The 19,812-nt window shown below is 33.0% G+C and overlaps 1 protein-coding gene across 1 annotated transcript in view; it reads left to right on the top strand.

The window, feature by feature from the left end:
* The first annotated feature begins 400 nt into the window (after nt 1-400).
* LOC145265546 (uncharacterized) overlaps nt 401-19,812 on the top strand; it is a 41,530-nt gene continuing 22,118 nt past the window's right edge. The window contains exons 1-4 of the mRNA XM_080121511.1: nt 401-777; nt 7,793-9,000; nt 15,209-15,357; nt 17,519-17,650. Of these exons, the coding sequence (XP_079977637.1) occupies nt 7,815-9,000; nt 15,209-15,357; nt 17,519-17,650 (1,467 nt within the window). The 5' untranslated portion in view covers nt 401-777; nt 7,793-7,814. The remainder of the gene's footprint in view (nt 778-7,792; nt 9,001-15,208; nt 15,358-17,518; nt 17,651-19,812) is intronic.

Raw genomic sequence — 19,812 nt, 5'->3', positions numbered from 1 at the left:
TCGAGCTGAATAAACATGTTACACTGAATAAAAACACAAAAAATATATCCAGTTAGGTAGAAAAGTAACTTATCTTGCCTTTGATAACATTTATTTGTTCTGTATTTGTTTTTTGACAACTTTTTCGAATCTATGTGTACAGTAATACAAACCCTAAACAACGTTCCTATGTAATAATGTTTTTGAAGCCGTAGACATACGCATGTTTTAAAAATCTAGCAAAAATCAAATAATAGTCATATTTTCCTGAATTTTTTTATATTTATTCATTATCAAATAAACTTACATAATAAAAGTAGGTTTCGTTAAATATATTAGAGGAAATATTTAGAGTTATATATATATATATATTTCTATCTCCTCTGAAGACTTGCACAAGAAAACTAAAGTAAATACGAAAACACGTGGTTCCAGAAATCGGAAGTAAAAAGAAGAAAAGACAATCCCGTTTTTTAAACCACATTTTCTGTCGATAATATTTGGCAAAAGAAAAAAGAAAAAAAAATAATGATTCAATTGATTTTAATTTTATTTTTAAAAAATCAAAATCAGAATTAATTTCATGAAAATAAATACTTTTTCCCTTAAATTTCTTTTTAAAAAATATTTTACGAAAATAATTCTAAGTTGTTTAGTTGGGGTTGTTTTTTTTTTTTTAGTACCAATAAATCTTTCTTCTTAAAAAAATAAATAAATCCATTTTGTTGTTTATCCATATGAATTTTTGACAGAATCGTTAATCTTAGTATCTTTGACGGTGCAGAAAATTCCCCACAGGTAATTATTTTATTTTCATTTCTTTTGTTTGTTTTTTTAAATATTTTCACATGTTTTCATTCTGTTTTATCGGTGTGTATTATTTATCTCGCCTCATATTAAAACCACTTTTATATTTTAATTTAATTATTATACTGTTTTATTCTGCAACTAATTGTACCTAATCGGCGTTGTCTGGGAGTGTTTTATTTTACTAAACATTTTAATAGCATTTTGATTATCAACACAGTTTATTATTTTCAATTCTACAGTTTAAATGCTTTCAAATTCCATTCAAATTTGAAATGTTTCGAAGTAATCCAATCCATTCAGGGTATTTATGAGTATAGACAACAAACTGAAAAAAGTGTCCAAGAAACAAATATATAAAAAATAAATGTTACCAAAGGCAAGATAAGTTACTCTTTTACCTACCGGAATAAATATTTTTTTAATGTTTTAACTTATTTTAAAGCCTTTATTTACTATGAAACGCAAATAGTGCTGAGTTTTAAATTAGAACAACAAAATGGCTTACATGATCGTTCAAAAATCGAAAATAAAAGAAAATACTGATAGAAAGGCTTATATTAAACTTTTAGCGAACCTGAACGAGCTTTCCCTTTTTGGACCTGAACGAGCTTGCCCCCTGCCGTAAAATTAATTCCTTTTTACGTTTTTTTTTTTTTTTTTTTTTTTTTCTGCGCTTCCATCGTCGACAACAGACTTAACTTTCATATTAGCATGGAAAATATTTTACAAAGTTTATTTAATGACTTTTAACATGAGTGATCACTTTTCAGTTAGAACGTTCTATTAAATTGAGACCCCACTTTGCAGTCCATCAGTAGTACACCTCTCCTTCTTTAGATGCCACGTGTCCACTGTGGTATAAAATGAAATTGTAATAATTCAAACTGAAATAATTTATTAAAGAAGTCAGCTATCAATTTAATAGAACGTTATAATTGAAAAGTGATCCCCCACATTAAGTCATTAAATACACTTTGTAAAACAAATTTCGGTACTTGTACAGCCATTTAAAAAATGAAAATATCGAGAAAAAAAAATGTATATTATATGTATCCGTTATGGAATGAAGTTCTCTGAAAAAAAAATTTCACTTAATTTGATCAAGTGTTGTTGTTTTTTTTTTTTATGATACCGAGCAAAACGTTCGATTTTTAGGAAGAAAAGTTAGTATTAAAGATGGGGAGGGAGTGTTGGCGCTTTAAACTGAGTTATCTCCTCATGGCGTGTTCAAAAGATTCAAAGATGGCTACCTTCAACGTGCTGTCATAAAAACATGTTTTTCCGCTGTAAAAAAAAACAAAAACAAAAGACTATTCGATCAAATTAAGTGAAATTTTTTTTGGATATCTTCAGTCCAAAACCGATACGTACAATATAATCTTTTATCGATATTTTCATTTTTTTTTTTTTTTTTTTTTTTTGATGTCTTCATTCAACTGTACAAGTACCCAAAAAAAAAAAAACCTGAAAAAGAATTAATTTTACGGCAGGGCGGAAAGCTCGTTCAATCCCACCAAATTTTTTAGCTCTTCAGTGGCTGCCAAATGTTTGCGATTCGTTTCATCTTATTGCAATGAGGAGAAAAGGTACAAAAATAAAAAATTGTCTCAATTGTGAAGGATTTCTCCTCCACCGAAAGAGAACAAGAAATAGAAGTGCAGCAATCTGAAGAACAGATACTACACTTTGATCTTGACCAAAAGGCCAAGTAAATGTAAGATAATACATTGTATTGCTCCATTCACCGATTGCAATGTGAAATGAAAATAATCGCAAAATTTGGCAGTCATTATAAAGCTAAAAAGTTCAATATAACCAACAAGAATTTAAATGGTTTACTACAAAGAAATTGAAACATATTCTGGTTGATTTAATTTCGTATATATTTTCTTTTAAATAAAACTAGGATTTTTTTAAGATCTTTTACACTATTGAATTTTTTTATTTCAATAAATAAATATTTGATTAAAAATATTTGTTTAAAATATTTTTTTTGGAGATTCACGACGTTTCGGCTAAGTATTCCTCTGGCCTTCGTCAGGTGATAACTACAACAGGATAGGAACTCCAAATCTCCTAACTGCATTCTCAGCAATTACTGCCTTCCTGAGTAACTAACGCAAAAGACTGAATACCTGGGTTTTCCACGTTCAAATTTAGTTTGTTCCACAGAAACACTTTCATCAAACTCGCACATGACCTTGTGTCTAACCTATGAGAGAGAAGGTAAATAAAATGGTATCCAAGATAAAAACAGTCGTCCGAATATCCGAATTATCAATCCTTACCTTTTTTTTTACTCGCATTCACCCCTAACAAGGTATATCGTCACGTGGATGTAAGGGGCTACTAATTCGAACCATGCCTAGGAAAAATTAACAAGATGTTGGTTTACGTTACATTTAAACTTCTGCATATCAGTACAATCAGGGAAGCAAGTAACAGGAAGGGAATTCCAAAGTTTAGTTGTTCGAGGGAAGAAGCTATTAGAATAGAAAGTTTTCTGACACTTAGGGAACTCAACAGTGAAGGGGTGTGATTTTGTTTCTTAGCAGGTTTGTTGGGTATATGTACATCAAGGGGACACACGTGCAACAAGTTCATCAGAGCACATTCCATTAAAATATTTGTAAAACAGGCAGAGAGATGCAACACTGGTGATGGGACAGGGGTTGGAGCTTAGTTGACATAGTGGGACCTATTAGATTGAAAATTCTTTTTCGGACCCTATCCAAGAGAGAGACTAAGAGTAGATGCACCAGTCCAGATGTGGCAACAATACTCCATGCATGGGCGAATGGTGGCCTTGTAGAGGTACAGGATACTCTCAGGTGTGAGTAGTTTTCTAGCACGAAAGAGAGAACCTACCTTCTTGGCAGCAGCCTTTGCAATGTCCTCAATATATTACTGAAAAATTATTAGCAAAAATTCATTTTCAAGTTTAATATTTCGTCCAAGTATGTCTGAAGCAGTTTATGGATAAACAGTCACCAATTTTTTTGTAGTTGTTCTATGAAAAATAATTTTTTTTTTTCTTTTTTTTTTTTTTTACACAGTGATCACCACTTATCAAGGCCCGGAAGCCACTCAGGGATTAGTGGGACTCATTCATATGTAATATATTGATGTTGGTATTCTGAAGATGTTCAGCGTAAATGGAGACGCTCTGATATTATTGTAGCTCATAAAATTTGATTATTTAAAAATGAAACTACTTGATCAATTTACATGACTCTAAAAAGCAATAAAAATGGTGGCCACTCAAGGATAAGGGTTAATGAGTGTACAGTTGTCAATGGGACAATATCGTAGTAATCGTTAGTAGTGCGAACTTGGTAAATTGGATTACTTAAGGGGAACGGCTCATCAAGAACTTGTTTACATTGGACTTGAAGATGACCAAATTGTAGTCAGCTGGAAAGCAAGGAAATGGAAGAGAATTCCACTGGTGTGCAGTTCTAAGAAAGAAGCTTTGTTCATGGACTCTACGTTTAGGTTTAGGTACAGATAAAGAGTGGGAGAAATTATCGATAATGGTTTCAGCTAGACGAGTATATTTTCGTAAAAAGTCAGGCAAGAGGAGACCATAGATTGGAGCTCAGCCGAGCACTTGCCACGAAAATAACGATAAAGCAGAGACAGGCTCGCAACATCTCTTCTGTGGGAAAGAGGTTGCAGGTAAGAGAAAAAGGCATCTCCCACTAAGCTACAAAGTCTATTTTGAACTCTTCCAAGGCAGGATAAGGTGCTTCTAGCAACTCCTGCCCAGGTGTGTCAGCAGTAATCCATTTTTGGACATACTTGACTCTTATACAGTTAGAGAATTGCGTCAGCAATTAGATATCTACTGGAGCAGTGGAATGATCCCACCATTTTTATTACATTCTAAAAATCATATAAATTGATCAATTAGTTTTATTTTTTTTTTAAAAATCAAATTTTATGCGTAACGGAAGAGCGGCTGTCTTGTCTGCCATTTTGAAAACATGAACAAGGGAGATAACTCAATTACAACCTTGCGAGATTTTTGTAATGTCTATGAATTTCTAATTAACCGCTTAAAAATGATTTTCTACTTGATCAATTTATATGATTTTTGGAATATGATCTTTTCATTTCATCGTGGTACTGTACATCCTGCTGATTTTTTTTGTATTATTATTCTTATCTATTATAATAAATTCATATTTCTGTTTGTTCACAATTTTTTTTTTTTTTTTTATTCAATATTCATCCCAAACAAGGCACAGTGCCACTTTGAAGTAGGGTCTACTATCGGGGACATAAGTTGCAGGGGTATTATGAAAGGAGACTAGTAGCAAGATGTCTGTTCACATTACACTTGAACTTCTGCATGTCAGTACAGTTGGGAAAACAGAATCCCGGAAGCTACTGTAGTAGAATGCTTTCTTATACCTAAGGATTTCTACTGTGAAGGGGTGGGATTTAGCTGCTTGTCGGGTTTGTCGGAGGTATTCACGTCGAGGGGGTACAAGTGCTTGTAGTTCGTCAGAGCATTCACCATTAAAGTACTTGTAGAACAGGCAGAAGGATGCAACATTTCATCGATGAGACAGAGGCTGTAGCTTAGATGACAATTCAGGACCTATCAGGTTGACGACTCTCTTTTGAACCCTGTCCAGGAGTGAGAGACAAGTAGCAGATGCACCAGCCCAAATATGACAACAGTACTCCATACATGGTCAAATGGTGACCTTATACAGGTACAGGATACTTTCAGGCGTAAGTAGCTTTCTAGCACGGTAGAGAGAGCCCACCTTCTTCGCAGCAGCCTTGGCAATGCTCTCAATGTATCTATTCCAGTTCATGTTCCCTGTAAACGTTAGGCCAAGGAGTTTAAAGGAAGTACTTTCGGGTGAAAGGTTGATTAATATGTACAAAAGGTACACTTTTTTATTTATCCTGTCTGTTATCCTCATCTTTCATAGTTGTTGTTTTATGACGTTTCGGACAACTAATCCTCTTGTCTTCGTCATGTACTTAACTACGATGGGATAGGAATGCTGAATTGCTTTACTGTATCCTCCGTAATTACTGCCTTCCATAGTTGTTGTTGTTGTTGTCCTATCATATTTTGGCCAACTAAACCTCTGGCCTGCTTTGGGTAGGATTGAAACCGCTATCTTCAGACAATAATCATCTGGAACCATAGAGATTCAACACCTCTATCCATGGGCCATAAAAGGAGGTGATCACGGTTGGATTTTTTGATTTTATAAATCCAAGTTTTTTCATTCTTATCTGGTCTTCCATCGTCGGGTCCGTACTGAATGGCATTATATATTATGTTTTTATTGTGTTTTTATTATTGTTTTTATTATTGTTTTTATTGTTGTTTTTATTATTGTTTTTATTATTGTTTTTATTATTGTTTTTATTGTGTTTTTATTAGTGTTTTTATTAGTGTTTTTATTATTGTTTTTATTGTGTTTTTATTGTGTTTTTATTATTGGAATCCTTTGTGATGAGTAATTTGTATATCTCTACAGTTATATTAACCCTTATCCTTGAGTGACCTATCGGCCTTGATAAGTGGTGACGCCTATGTAAAAATATATATATATATATATATATATATATATATATATATATATATAAATGCAACTTTGTGTGTGAGTTCATTCCTTATAGACTCCGAAATGGCTGAACAGATTTTCTTTAAAATTTACAGAATTTTAGGAGTGATCTTAGTTAAGTTTTGTCTCAGAATACCTCTGATAACTGATAATCGAAACCGTTATTTTAATTTATCTATCATCGGTAAATCCATTTTTTCCATATCATCAGTTAGCAACAATGATAGAAAAATTGACTGTAAAAATACTATTCTGGGTAAGTTGATAATGTTTTTTTTTTTTTTTTTTTTTTTTTTTTTTTTCATGACATGGTCTGTAGGTTCAAAACTCGCTCGCAAATTTCTTAATGTTCTTTTTTTCATTATCTGGAAAGAAGTTTATATAAAATAACTTTATAAAAGAAACAGTAGATTCTCTAGAGTGCGATGTGGAATAACATATATTTTGGACTAAGTTACTGCATGGAGGCATGTGAAGCTTCCTCCCGGGCGATTTCACAGATTTCGATGACAATAAAAATATAGGAGTGTGAAATATTTGTTGATCATCATTCGATCCCGGGCAACGTCGGGTCTCCCTGCTAGTTTATTTATGAACAAATTCTTCATCTCAAAGGTACACTGTTTCACAAATAAACTTTTATACTAGAAAACAGACGTTTACACATTTTCGTTCCAGAAGGATTTCTATCTAAACTATTTATTCAGATGGAAATCCACATTTAAGAAGTAGCCTCTTTTGCATATTACATTATAGCCGCTGTTTTACAATTTGTCACTGTGTAAAGGGAAGACAACTCTCGTTTACTAAAAGATCCGTTCATTTTTTATCTCATAATTTAGAACGCAATATTTTTTTTTTACTCAATCAAAACATTAAAAAAAGAATGCTGCAACGATTTTTTTTTTTAACATTAATAATACAAAATGTAGTCATTACGCGACTATTAGGAGAATCGTTTTGTTTTCATATAATTTACGATGGTCAAAGGAATGAACAAACAATATTTGCATTAGATGAAAACATTTAAAAATAAACCGTCGTAAATTATGATATGAAAGCAAAACTATTTTTTTAATAGTCGTGTAAAGAGTACATTTTATAATTATTAATGTTATCAACCTTGTTATTAAAAAAAAATCGTCGCAGCTTCCTTTTGCAATTTAATAAAAAAATCATTGAGCGTCCTAAATTATGAGATGAAAAAATGAACAAATCTTTTAGTAAACGAGAGTTGTCTCCCTTTGCACAGTGACAAACTGTAAAACAGCGCCACATTGTATATAGTTAGTGTTTTTATGTAGGGGGAATTCTGGGTAAGAACCTAAATATGGTTTGAAGAGCAAGAAAGCAAAGGGGAGGTAACTGCGTTTTTAAATCATTTTCATACTTTTTGTATTTTTCAGGAAATTCCTGTGAATATCAATCATGAATGAAACAACCAATCGGGATTCAGATGATAAAGATTCACTGACAAACCGGGTGAAGAAAAAGCGAGTACGTTCATCGCATTCCAAAAAAGGTCTGACCAATGGGAAAAAGAAAAATCCTAAGGATTCAGAACCCCTTAGTAGAAAACCTCGACACAAGGCGTCAAAAGGCGCCTCAAGATCAACTCCAGAAGATGACGTTACAGATTTAACATCAAATACGATCCAGGAAGGGATTTCTGAACTGCATATTGATGGTATTGATAGCCAGGACTGTAACTATCCAAGTTCCAACCTTAAGTCTTGTAGTACCCGAAGTAACGGCTTCAGACAATGTGAAGAAGTTGTGGTCGAATCAGTTGAGGAACTACTTCATTTATTACGGCATAGTTTAGGAAACTTGGAGGATACCTTTATCCGTGACAGAGTGACAGTTTTAAAACTTGTTGATTGTAATTTATCAGTGCTGCCCTATGAACTAGGTTGTCTCGTTAACCTGAAAATTATAAATGTGCGGCAAAACAAACTAAAAAAGTTGCCAGAATCAATCGGAGGGTTGACACGATTAGATTCCTTAATGGCGGAGTACAATTGTCTCGAGTGTCTTCCCGAGAGCCTCAAAAACTTGAAATCGTTATCTTTGCTTAGCGTCAATGATAATGTGTTAAAATCCCTGCCGAATGGTATTTCCGAATTGGAACAATTGAACACGCTCGACGTGTCCAACAACATGTTACTAACTTTGCCGGACGTATTCAAATCAGCCGAGACAATAAAACGGATTTACGCGCAAAAGAATCAGCTCAGATCTTTGCCTTCTTGGTTGAGTCGGGCTAAGAACCTTCAAGAGCTCCACCTTGGAGAGAACCAGATCTCTGCCTGGTCGGAATTTAAGACCTTCGGAAAGACGGCTTCGAATCTGCAAATGCTTGATCTCAGTGAAAACAAGCTGTGCAAGCTGGCCGATAGTTTTGACGGCCTTTCGGAATTGTCCTGCTTGAACCTGGGTCGGAATCCATTTGAAAACCAGAAAAGACCGTGGGCTACTGGAAACTTCCTCACGTCGCTACCGCACACGTTTTGTCAGTTGAGGAAAGTTACTTTGCTAAGTCTCGATGGAAACCAGCTGAAAAGTCTCCCGAATAATTTCAGTGATCTTGTTAATCTGAGAATGATTAACCTTGGTAAGTTAATGGATGTAGAGATTGAAATTCTTTCTTTTTTTTTTTTTTTTTATTAAACCCCAAACAAGGCATGTTACCATTTAGATGCAAATGGGGCTATTATTTTGGATTGTGTCTAGTGGGGAGTTGAGCAGCAAGATGTCTATTTGTATTACATATAAATTTCTGCATGTTAATACAGTCAGGGAAGTAGGAAACAGGGAGGGAATTCTAAATTCTTACAGTCTGAGGGAAGAAGCTATTAAAGTGGTATCTAGGGATCAAAAAAGTGTAGAGGTAAGATTTTGCTGTTTGTCAGACTAGTCAAGTTACATACGTCGAGGGGTAAGAAGTGCTATGAGTTCATCACAGCATGTTTCATTAAAGTACTTGTAAAACAGGAACAGGGATGCAACATTGCTGGGGTCCTAACCTCTAGACGATCACGGCTAACATTGACGTCTGCCTGTTCTTGCAATAATAACCATGATTACTGTGAACCAATTGAAAAATAAGAAAGCAAAATCAAGTCTCATGACTAGAAATATTAACTGTTACTCAATGTCATCTATATACATGTTAACAAAGATGAAGTAAAAAATCAATGTTTTAAAAGTGTACAGTGATGGGACGGAGGTTGGAGCTTGGCTCACAGTGTGGAACCTATTAGATGTGAAACTCTTTTTTTGGACCCTGTTGAAGAGTAAGTGATGAATGCAATAACTCAGATATAACATGTATGAGTGAATTGTGACTTTGTAGAGATATAGGAGTTTGCTTACTTTTTAGTGGAATTCTGTTTTTTGGGGGTTTTTTTTAATCCAGAAAAAGCAGATTTCCTATCAAATCATTAGAACCTTTTGTGAATGTTGGGTTTTTCAGTTTTTAGTCGCATGCAAGCGACTCTATAAGTCACTCTGTAGGTCGGTCTGTAACTCTTTTGTGCTTGGTCTTTTTGGTTAAGATCAAAAGTCTGTTGTTAATAGATGCTGTTCTTAGCTTTTCAAGCTTTTCTTCGCCTTTTGGCCGAGATGCTGTACTTATGTTTGTAACTTTGTGATATAAAGTGGGGGATTACTTTTCTGTATTAATTTAATGTAAAATGATCACCCACTTTACAACAAGTCAGTCTCAAAGCCATTCAAATCATTCTCCAGATCATTCTAGTTGTTTTTGAAGGATTCCAATTATTTTTTAAGCATTCAAGTCATTCTTAAGGTCATTCAATTCATCCTTAAGTTCATTAAAGTCATTCTAAGTCATTTACTTTTTATTTATTTAAGACATTTCAACCCATTTTTCGGTCATTTTACTTTATCTTTAAGAATTTCATGTCAATCCTACATTCACGCATTCATTCATTACATGAGAGCACGCAACTAATGGCTATCGGCCTTGTTTGGTTGAGGTCTGCTTTTTTTTTTTTTTAAGAAAAAAAAACAATTCCTGCCAAATCACACACTACTGTCAAAGCTTCTCAAAATCCATTCCAACATACTGCTGTCAAAGCTTACTACTCCAAAATATTTTTAATAGAATTCTGCTCTTTTTGTTAAATTCGGGCAAAGTAGTTGATTTCCACTCTAAGCATTAGAGCCAACTATGGATGTTCTGTTTGTTTGTTTTTTTTTATCAAAATCCGCATTTTTTTTTTTTTAAAATAAGAAAAGATTGACTTTTTAGCTTACTGTGTGGTTAAATAATCAATTGTTAACTATTCTGTACTTTCCCAAATGGATTGTTAACTATTCTACCCTTCCAACTAACAACTTCTGGGTTAAATTTGACACACTGCTGTCAAAGCTCCCAACTCCAAATCTGACATGCTGTTATCGATGCTTGATACTCCAAAATACGACACACTACTACTCCCAAATCCCCGCAATCTCTGAAAAATATGTTTTTTAGCCAAACTGGCAGCATCTCATTTTTATATGAGGTGATATCTTACTGCAGGAGTTTGCCAGCATCTATATATAAATAGGATAGCATGTGTGTTATTTATTTTGTGTGTCAAGCTTACATCCGAGTGACTGTCATTTGTTATCGACTTCCTGTGGGGTATATGGTTAGAAAAGAAGAAAAAAAAAAAAAGAAAAAAAAGAAACGTACCGGGCGTATCTGCATCACTCTTTGGGAAAGAAGAAGGAAAGGATGGCCACCGCATTTATATACGCGAAGGGCATCTTGGGAAGGCAGAGCATGATGGGAGAAGCTATTTTTTTTCCTGTCTCTTCCTTTTTTTTCTAGATAGGATGATATAAAAGCTGGGAAAAATTCCCTGGGGCAGCAGAGAGAAAAGAGTCGTGAACATCTTCTCTTGAAAAGAATTTTGTATTGCTGGCATTTGGATTGTGCGGTGTGACATTGATGGCGAGAGGCCAGGTGTGGTCGATTGGAAAAGAAGAGGGCAGAAACGTGCTATTGTCGAGAGAGTGACTCACTCCTTCCCGAACCCCAGAACCAAATCCTGATTATAACGCTAGACCTCCATTTGTTGTAATAAATAATTTTACAAAGAATTCTTCATAGGTTTTGGTTTCGATTTTGATTAAAGCTGATAGCACTCCAGTAATCTATTTTTTTTATAAATAATTTTTATCAAGAATTCTTCATAAGTTTTGGTTCCAGTTTCAATTATAGCTGAAGGAACTCAAGTTATATATATATTTCATAAGTTTTGGTTTCAGTTTCGGTTTTGATTCAAGCTAATGCACCCAAGTCATATGGACATATTTTTTTATTTTTGAAATCGCAACTTTATAATATATAAAAATCGATAGAACATTAACTCTATAATAACATATACGAAATCTGCAAGAATTAAAATATCATATTTAAGCATACTTTACGACCAGGCGTCCCTGCTAGCTTCGATAAATACTTTTGCAGTTTTAACAAAAGAGCTACAATAATATCAGTGTCTCTATTTACACTGAACATCTACAGAATGCCAACATCAGTATATTATATATGAATGAGTCCCTTGTGGAATTTCCACAAGTCCTGCTAGTATGAATAAAAGCAGTAGTCATTTTTTTTTCCTCATTCCTTTAGCATGTAATCAGACACTACATGCTGCACAAAATCAGGTTTGCACCAATTTTTATGGCATTTAATGACATGTTGTATAATGCTGGGATGTGAGTCCACTTGTTAATAGAATTCTGCTCTTTTTTTTTTTTTTTTTTTTTTTTTTTTAATTTGCAAAAAGTAATTGATTATTACTTCACTTTAAGTATTAGAGCCACCTATGGATGTGAGTTCTGTTTTTTTTTTTTCTTTTTCAAATAAGAAAAGATTTATTTTTGACAAATTGTTAGAACCTTACCTCCTTATTTTATCATCACTATTTGGCTGCATTTTATTTTTTTCTCTTTGTTCTGCTATTAGATTGGATTTTATTCATTTCTTCCTCTCCATTGCTTTAGCTTCCTTCCACGTTTCCTTTCTCTCTCTCTCTCTCTCTCTCTCTCTCTCTCTCTCTCTCTCTCTCTCTGTCTATCTCTCTCCCTTTCATTTCCCCGTCTTATGACAGTTCTCTCTGTGAATTTTGCCATGAAGGTTAAGACATTAAATGATTCATGAAGGAAGAAGGGAAGTTAGACGACTATTGTCTCATCAAAGAATGACTTCCTATCTCCTTCCCTTCCACATGCACACACAGTGTCTTTCTCTTAATTTTGAATTTTCAAATTGAAACTAATTAGAGTTGTTTAGGAAAACCAAGCCAAATTGTTTTATTTTTTTTTTAATCTGAAAAAGTAACTGTTCAACTTGTGTACCTCCTCTCTGCAAAATCACCAACCCTCACAATGCTGTATCCATGGCCTTTTTCTCTTCTGACTGTATCATTGTCTTTTACATTCGTGATTGCTGAAAAGGCAAGTACAGTGATTCACTAGTATAAAAAACTAGCAGGACCCATATACCAGTGTTGCACACTGGAAGTATGCCCCCCCCCCACCTCACTTGTACAAAAAAAATCAATTAAACTACGGTTGTTAGTGGGAGCCAGTGCCAGCCCAGTATAATAGTGAGCACTGGCACCCGTGGATAAAATGAATGAACCCTAGCGAAGTACAGATACATTGCATATATATTTATGTATTGAAGAGCTTAGCTTCCAAGTAATCAAGTACACGTTCTGATAATTTGTTCCAATAAAAAAAAATTACTAAAATGTTGGCAAAAAATAAATTTTGTTTCATATCGTTCAATAAAAAAAAAAACGCAAATATTTGGGAGCTAACCATTAAAATTTGTTATGACAAAGACGTCATCATTGTTTTTGTATGTTTTTAGAAAAAATCTTAAGATAAAATTACTAAGTATTTGGGAGTTAAAATCTTCAATATATAAATACATATGAAATACGTTGTTTTGAAACCTCACAGCGGGCCAAGATCACAGTGTAGTATCTGTTCTGATGCTACATTTCACCTTTTCTGTTCTTGGTTAGTGGAGGAGAAATTCTCCATGACTGGACAATTTTTATTTTTGTTCCTATCCAGACTGTCACTTTTTGGGGAGCTGGATTTTCCCCACATTAAAAACTGATCTTGTGTCTAACTCTGGTCTTGTGGGGAGACAAGTAAATAGGAACATCACACGCAGTGTGATTAAGGTATAAAAACTCAGGTTTGTTGATGATTTGATGAAGAGGTTGTTGTCATCGAGGAAGATGTTTTTTTGTTTTTGTTTTTTTTTTACATGGAAGTCACCACTTATCAAGGTCCGGAAACCACTCGGGGATAAGGGTTATTGCATGTACAGTAATCAATGGGATAGTATCGTAGTAATCGTTAGTATTTATTTGATTCAAACTCAACCAGCGGTTTCTATTCAAGGAACACGAACCCTAACGTGAATTCTGCGTGACCAACGCACCGTTCCAACATTTGAAAAGATTACTGCAGAAACAACAAACGGACTTCTACTGCTTCTATGCTCCAACAACAACATGGCAAAAAAAAGAAAAGAAAGACATACTGAAGATGAAGTATATCTTCAAAATATATTTATAAATTTTAATATAAATTTTAATATAAATTTTAATATAAATTTCAAACAAAATAAATATCTGTTTATTTTGTAATAATGCGCTGTTTTGGCTTCAAACGTATCTAATGCATATTTATTTTAAATATAGCAATGTTATATATATATATCGGATCTTTTCCCCCAGTTACCTACCACACTTTGATTAACAATCCTATTTCAGCTGCTTTTTGTGTACCTTAGTGAACAACTTCCTCCCTTTGTTCTGCTGATCAACTTATTTCCTCTTTTTGTTATAGAGTGATCAAGTAGTTTGTTTTTTTGGGGTTTTTTTTTGTCGAAAATAAATGTGCCATTTTTTTACCGATAAGATAATTTGACGCTTTTACAGAATTCGGACGAGATTTTCGGAAATCATAAAACTGAATTTCACATGAAAACAATGATATCTTCGTATTTTTAAGATGATTATATCCAAAAAGTGATAAGGTAGAAAATTTTTTATTAAAGAAAATCAAAAAAATAGAATTTGATGAAAACGATCATAAAACACCGGAGTGTTCAACAGAGAGGTAATTTTCCGTTCAAATTAAACAAATATGGCGGCAATTTTTCACCTGCTAATACGATCAAAGTGATTTTTTTTAATAAATCAGTAATATTCAGGTAATTTCGACTGCATAATTTCGAAACTACAATTGTAACTTATTAGAATTGACAAAAAAATCAGTTGAAACCATTGTTTTTTATCTGAAAAATCCATTTATTGGCTACAAAATCTTGTTCTGATAATGTAGAAGCACTGATAATTTTTCTAAAAAAATGTTTTCATAATTTGAAAATTTTACTATCTAAAAAAATTAAATTTAAAAAAATACATATGTTAATAAATTATTTGGTTTTAAATTTTACATTTCTGTTGTCTTTCCAGCATTACACCCCCCCAAAAAATGAAATAAAAATCAGTTGTCTGCCCTTGATTTTACTATTGCTGCTACTTTTTTCCCCCCCTTATTGACACAGTAAAATTTAATTTTTTGAATAAAAAAAAAAATCTACTTGATAAAATTACACGATTTTTGGAATATTTCATCTTCGTTCCATGATATACAGACTTTTTTGTATTTTCTTTACCTTTAATTGCTGTCCTAAGTTCCAATCTTAATAAGCACCATATATATATAGTTTTCGCTGATCATCTTATAATGTTTATTCTTTCTTTCTTCAGTTCAGAATTGTCTGGAGACCTTACCAGATTCCTTCTGCAAACTTCCGTCTTTGGAACTTTGTTTATTATCAAGAAATTGTCTTCAACGTCTGCCAGAAAATTTTGGAAATTTACCGCTCTTGAACCATCTCGAGGTCAGCGACAATAAAGTAAGTTTTGATTCAATATTTGCAAATTCTTATCAGTAAACAAAATAGCATCAGAAACGAAAATGCCGACATACAATATCTTTACTGGTAGTTATTTTTTAATTTTGTTTTCTTTTGCTTTTTTTTTACATATATTGTGGAAGCGTGCTGGGCCCATAACCTCTGTTTAGTTTCAGAACAGTTTCCAATGGTTAGTTGTTCTACACAAGTCCTGGAGGTGACTGGTTCTCAGTAGACAGTTCTTGAGTTGGAAGCCACAGAACAAAAGATTCTTCCCGTGTTGACACAAAGAAAACATATGCAAAGTTGCTACAGAAAAGGTTTAATTTTTATGGAGCAATTCTGGTTTCTGGTTGGTTAGTAGCAGAACATGAATTAATTTGATTCGTCAGTCCCCAGCAGCATCGTTTATAAATAGAATCTCCCGACTGTGCGGGATCATACACCATTTAGAGTTAAAAATATATTGTAACATTTTTTATCCTTTATTATTTTATTTTCCTTTATTCTATTAGAAATACCAGCCACCATAACGTTCAGCGCTGGACAAGCACACTGCTACTTATTTTGGCATTCATATTCTTTAAATCAGTAATAAGTACATTTCTCCTACCTCCATCAAAATAAAACTTTTATACAACTGGATTCACAATAAAATTTACTTTAAAATGGTATTTAAATATTTTTGTTGTAATTCGTACATTCGAAGAAATCAATATTTAAATCTGACTATTCATGACGAAACATGCCACTTTTTGCAAATAAGCAGTCGGGGTGTGTTATGTAAATACTCAAAGTGGAAGTTGTACCCGTCGACGACGTTTCTAGTTGTTTTAGCTAACAAGGGAAAAGAATTGTCTTTGCTACAGAATTTGAACACAACGCAAGCATTTTTCTAGTCAAAGGTTAGAATATCTCAAAACTGAGCCTTTGTAGTACAACAATAAGTAAAGATAGAAACTGTGTTCAAATGCTATTTAATAGCGAAAATATTAATTTCTTTTATCTTAAATTTTGAAAGAATCATCATATTCTGTTACTGTTAATTAATAAATACTGAAAATTTCGTTGAAATTGATTGATTTCCTGAATTTAATTTAGTAAAAATAAAAAAAATGGAAAGAAACTGGGACATGTGCATGCAAGTATTATGTTTTTTCTTAAGTCACATCTTGTAAATAAATATAAAAGTTAAACTGAGATCAAAACAAAAACCTAAAGATACTGAATCAAGTACGATAACCATTAGGCCAGCTTGATATAATCTTTAAAAAGTGTTTTCAAACCTACTATTCTTAACACAAGGCAGCTTTCATGTGAACCATTTATGTATGCACAGTCGTGAAACAGTTGACAGATTAAATTTAATAATCCCCAAGTATCAATTTTTCAGTTTTGACCCCTTAGCCGGTCCTTTTTCCGGATGAAAACCAATGAAATGTTTTCCACATGTCTGAATACCCTATATACTAAATTTGAAGTCTATAGATAAAAAACTTTGAGTATGTAGGTTGAGAATTGTCCTCACACACACACACATTCTCACTTTTATAGATATATAGATATATAAAGAGAGAGAGAGAGAGAGAGAAAAAGTAAAATGAAATAATGAAATTTATAACTTATCCTTTATATCAGTTCCACGAATTCAACATCAACAATCTTCTGGTGTACGATCGTTTCTAAGATGAAATAAAATTTTTAATTGTTTCAATAAGTCACTTCCTCAGTATCAATTCCATAACATCACAAATAGAAATCCACTAAAAATATTGGTCCTGGATATGACCTTAAACTATATCCGATGGTGAGGCCCCAGCTTGCGGGTTTTGGGGAGTGTGGAGCCACCCTTTAATTGCCATTGCTCCCAGGTCCACTCTTACCCGGAGTGGTAGTACCTGTTAGGGTCCCAACAATGGGTTAAATACAAACCGACTTGAAAAAAGACAAATATATTCTATTAAAAAATTTTTCTTCAAAATAACTGGATTCGGCATTAAATAACCTGAAAAGAGTTGATATGCCGTAAAACAAAAACAACCAACAACTAAAACCATCAGCATTAATATCAACTAATTATTCCTGTTTGTCATTTTTTTTGTTTCATTTTCTTTGTGTTAATAGCGATTTTTATTCTTGATATTTTTTTTTCCCCTGACAGTTGATAAACTTACCAGTGACTTTTAAAAATCTCAGCAGGCTGACTTACCTCGATCTTTCAAACAATTGTCTCGTCAAAGAACCAGACTTTCTGCATCTATTGACCAACCTGAACTACCTGAACTTCCATTCAGTAAGTGTTTTTTTTTCATTTTACTTGGGATCTGTCACTTATAACGGCCCAACGTAATTGAGGATAAGGATAACTGTGCAGTTTTTGTAAATCGTATCTACAAAAAAGTTGAATCATAATATAGTTACAATGTATCGTCATATTTTAAAAAAATCATATCTACAAAAAAGTTGAATCGTAATATAGTTACGATGTAACGCCATACTTTTTAAAAAAATCATATCTACAAAAAAGTTGAATCGTAATATAGTTACAATGTAACGCCATACTTTTTAAAAAAATCATATCTACAAAAAAGTTAAATCATAATATAGGTAAAGGGTATCATCATATTTAAAAAAAAATCATATCTACAAAAAAGTTCAATCATAATATAATGACAATGTATTGTCATACTTTTTAAAAAAATCATATCTACAAAAAAGCTGAATCATAATATAGTGACAATGTATTGTTATACTTTTTTAAAAAATCATAACTACAAAAAAATTGCATCGTAATATAGGTACAATGTATTGTCATATTTAAAAAAAATCATATCTACAAAAAAAATTAAATTGTAATATAGGTGAATGTATTGTCATATTCAAAAAAATTATATCTACAAAAAAGTTGAATCGTAATATAAGTACAATGTATTGTCATATTTTTAAAAAATTTTATGTACAAAAAAGTTGAATCATAATATAGGTACAATGTATTGTTATATTTTTTTAAAAAATCATATCTACAAAAAATTTTAATCGTAATATAGGTACAATGTATTCTGATATTTTTAAAATATCGTATCTACAAAAAAATTTAATCGTAATATAGGTAAATGTATTGTCACATTTAAAAAAAGATCATATCTACAAAACAATTGAATCGTAATAGAGGTACAATGTATTGTCATATTTTTAAAAAAAAAGATCATATCTACAAAAAAATTTAATCGTAATATAGGTATAATGTATTGTCATATTTTAAAAAATCATATCTTAGTGCATTACTGTACTTCACTCAGACTTTTCTGAAGATGAATTGTAATAGAAAGTATTATTCGTGCAAGCGACTGTGCCTCTGTTTGGTTTGTATGGTGACAGGATCAGTGACGGAAGAAGGGAAAATGCGAAACAATTTTGTAGATGGATATTTTGTTGTCTATTTTATTTTATTGTTTTTTATTTATTTTTTAATAATAGCACATGTGCGATTACTTTGCATATGATGGCGACATGTTGATGACTAAAGGGACGAATTAGAACTTCAATTTGAGACAGCCAAGGGAGAGTAGAGGCAGCAGTTTGTGTTGGAAAGAGTTTTGAATTCTGAGATTTTTTGTCTATTCGCTTTTGGACGTTGTTTTGTTTTCTGTGTACGAGTTTACGGTCAGTTGGGATTGAGAGAGAGAGAGAAAGACTGCTGCAGAAAATAAGCAAACGTTTCGTAGTGGGCGAAACACAAACGTAACTTCGACTACGTTTGTTCTCAATTTAGAAAGAATTTATGTGACTAAAATGGGAATTAATTCCTGGAAAAAAATATTGCTTGATAACAAAAAAACTATAGACAATCTATAGAGATGTTTTCAAACTGCTAATTCTTCTAACAAATGACATCATTCTTACGAACACAACAAATTGGTGACAAAATTAAATATAATTAGAGATTTTTTTTTATTTTTCTTGTCACCACATGGTATAAAGACATGTCAAACTGCTAGCCAGCCTAGTTCGCACAAACAGACACAATGCACAATAACCTCAAGTTTGAGACATATACAGTTATTGCTCCTTATTTCCAGCAGTTGCATGTTCCAGCCCACAGGTGGCGATATCAACTTCCTTTCTCTCTTTCTCATTCTCTTACATCTGGAGCACCAAGCTGTCAGGACTCCTTCAGCATATTTTGTAAGCCAAAAGTGCTCTTCCTCTTGGCTGCTGTCTTTTTAACTTCCACCTTCTGACCTTGGGTCACATCCTCCTGCAGTGGGGAGGAAAGTAAATACCAGATGATGTATGGTCCAGCTCTATCCTAGGAGATTTGCTTTTATAGAGACGTGTTATCAAACTGCTATCCAGCCTACTTTTCACACACGGACACAATGCACAACAACCTCAAGTTTTAGACATATACACTTATTGCTCCTTATTTCCAGCAGTTGCATGTTCCAACCCACA

This window comes from Euprymna scolopes, chromosome 40, assembly GCF_053919585.1.
Source record: "Euprymna scolopes isolate OS-2025 chromosome 40, ASM5391958v1, whole genome shotgun sequence".
In the NCBI taxonomy this organism is placed as follows: Eukaryota; Metazoa; Mollusca; class Cephalopoda; order Sepiida; family Sepiolidae; genus Euprymna; species Euprymna scolopes.
Note: the sequence above shows the minus strand (reverse complement) of the source record. Positions and strands in the feature narration are given on the sequence as shown.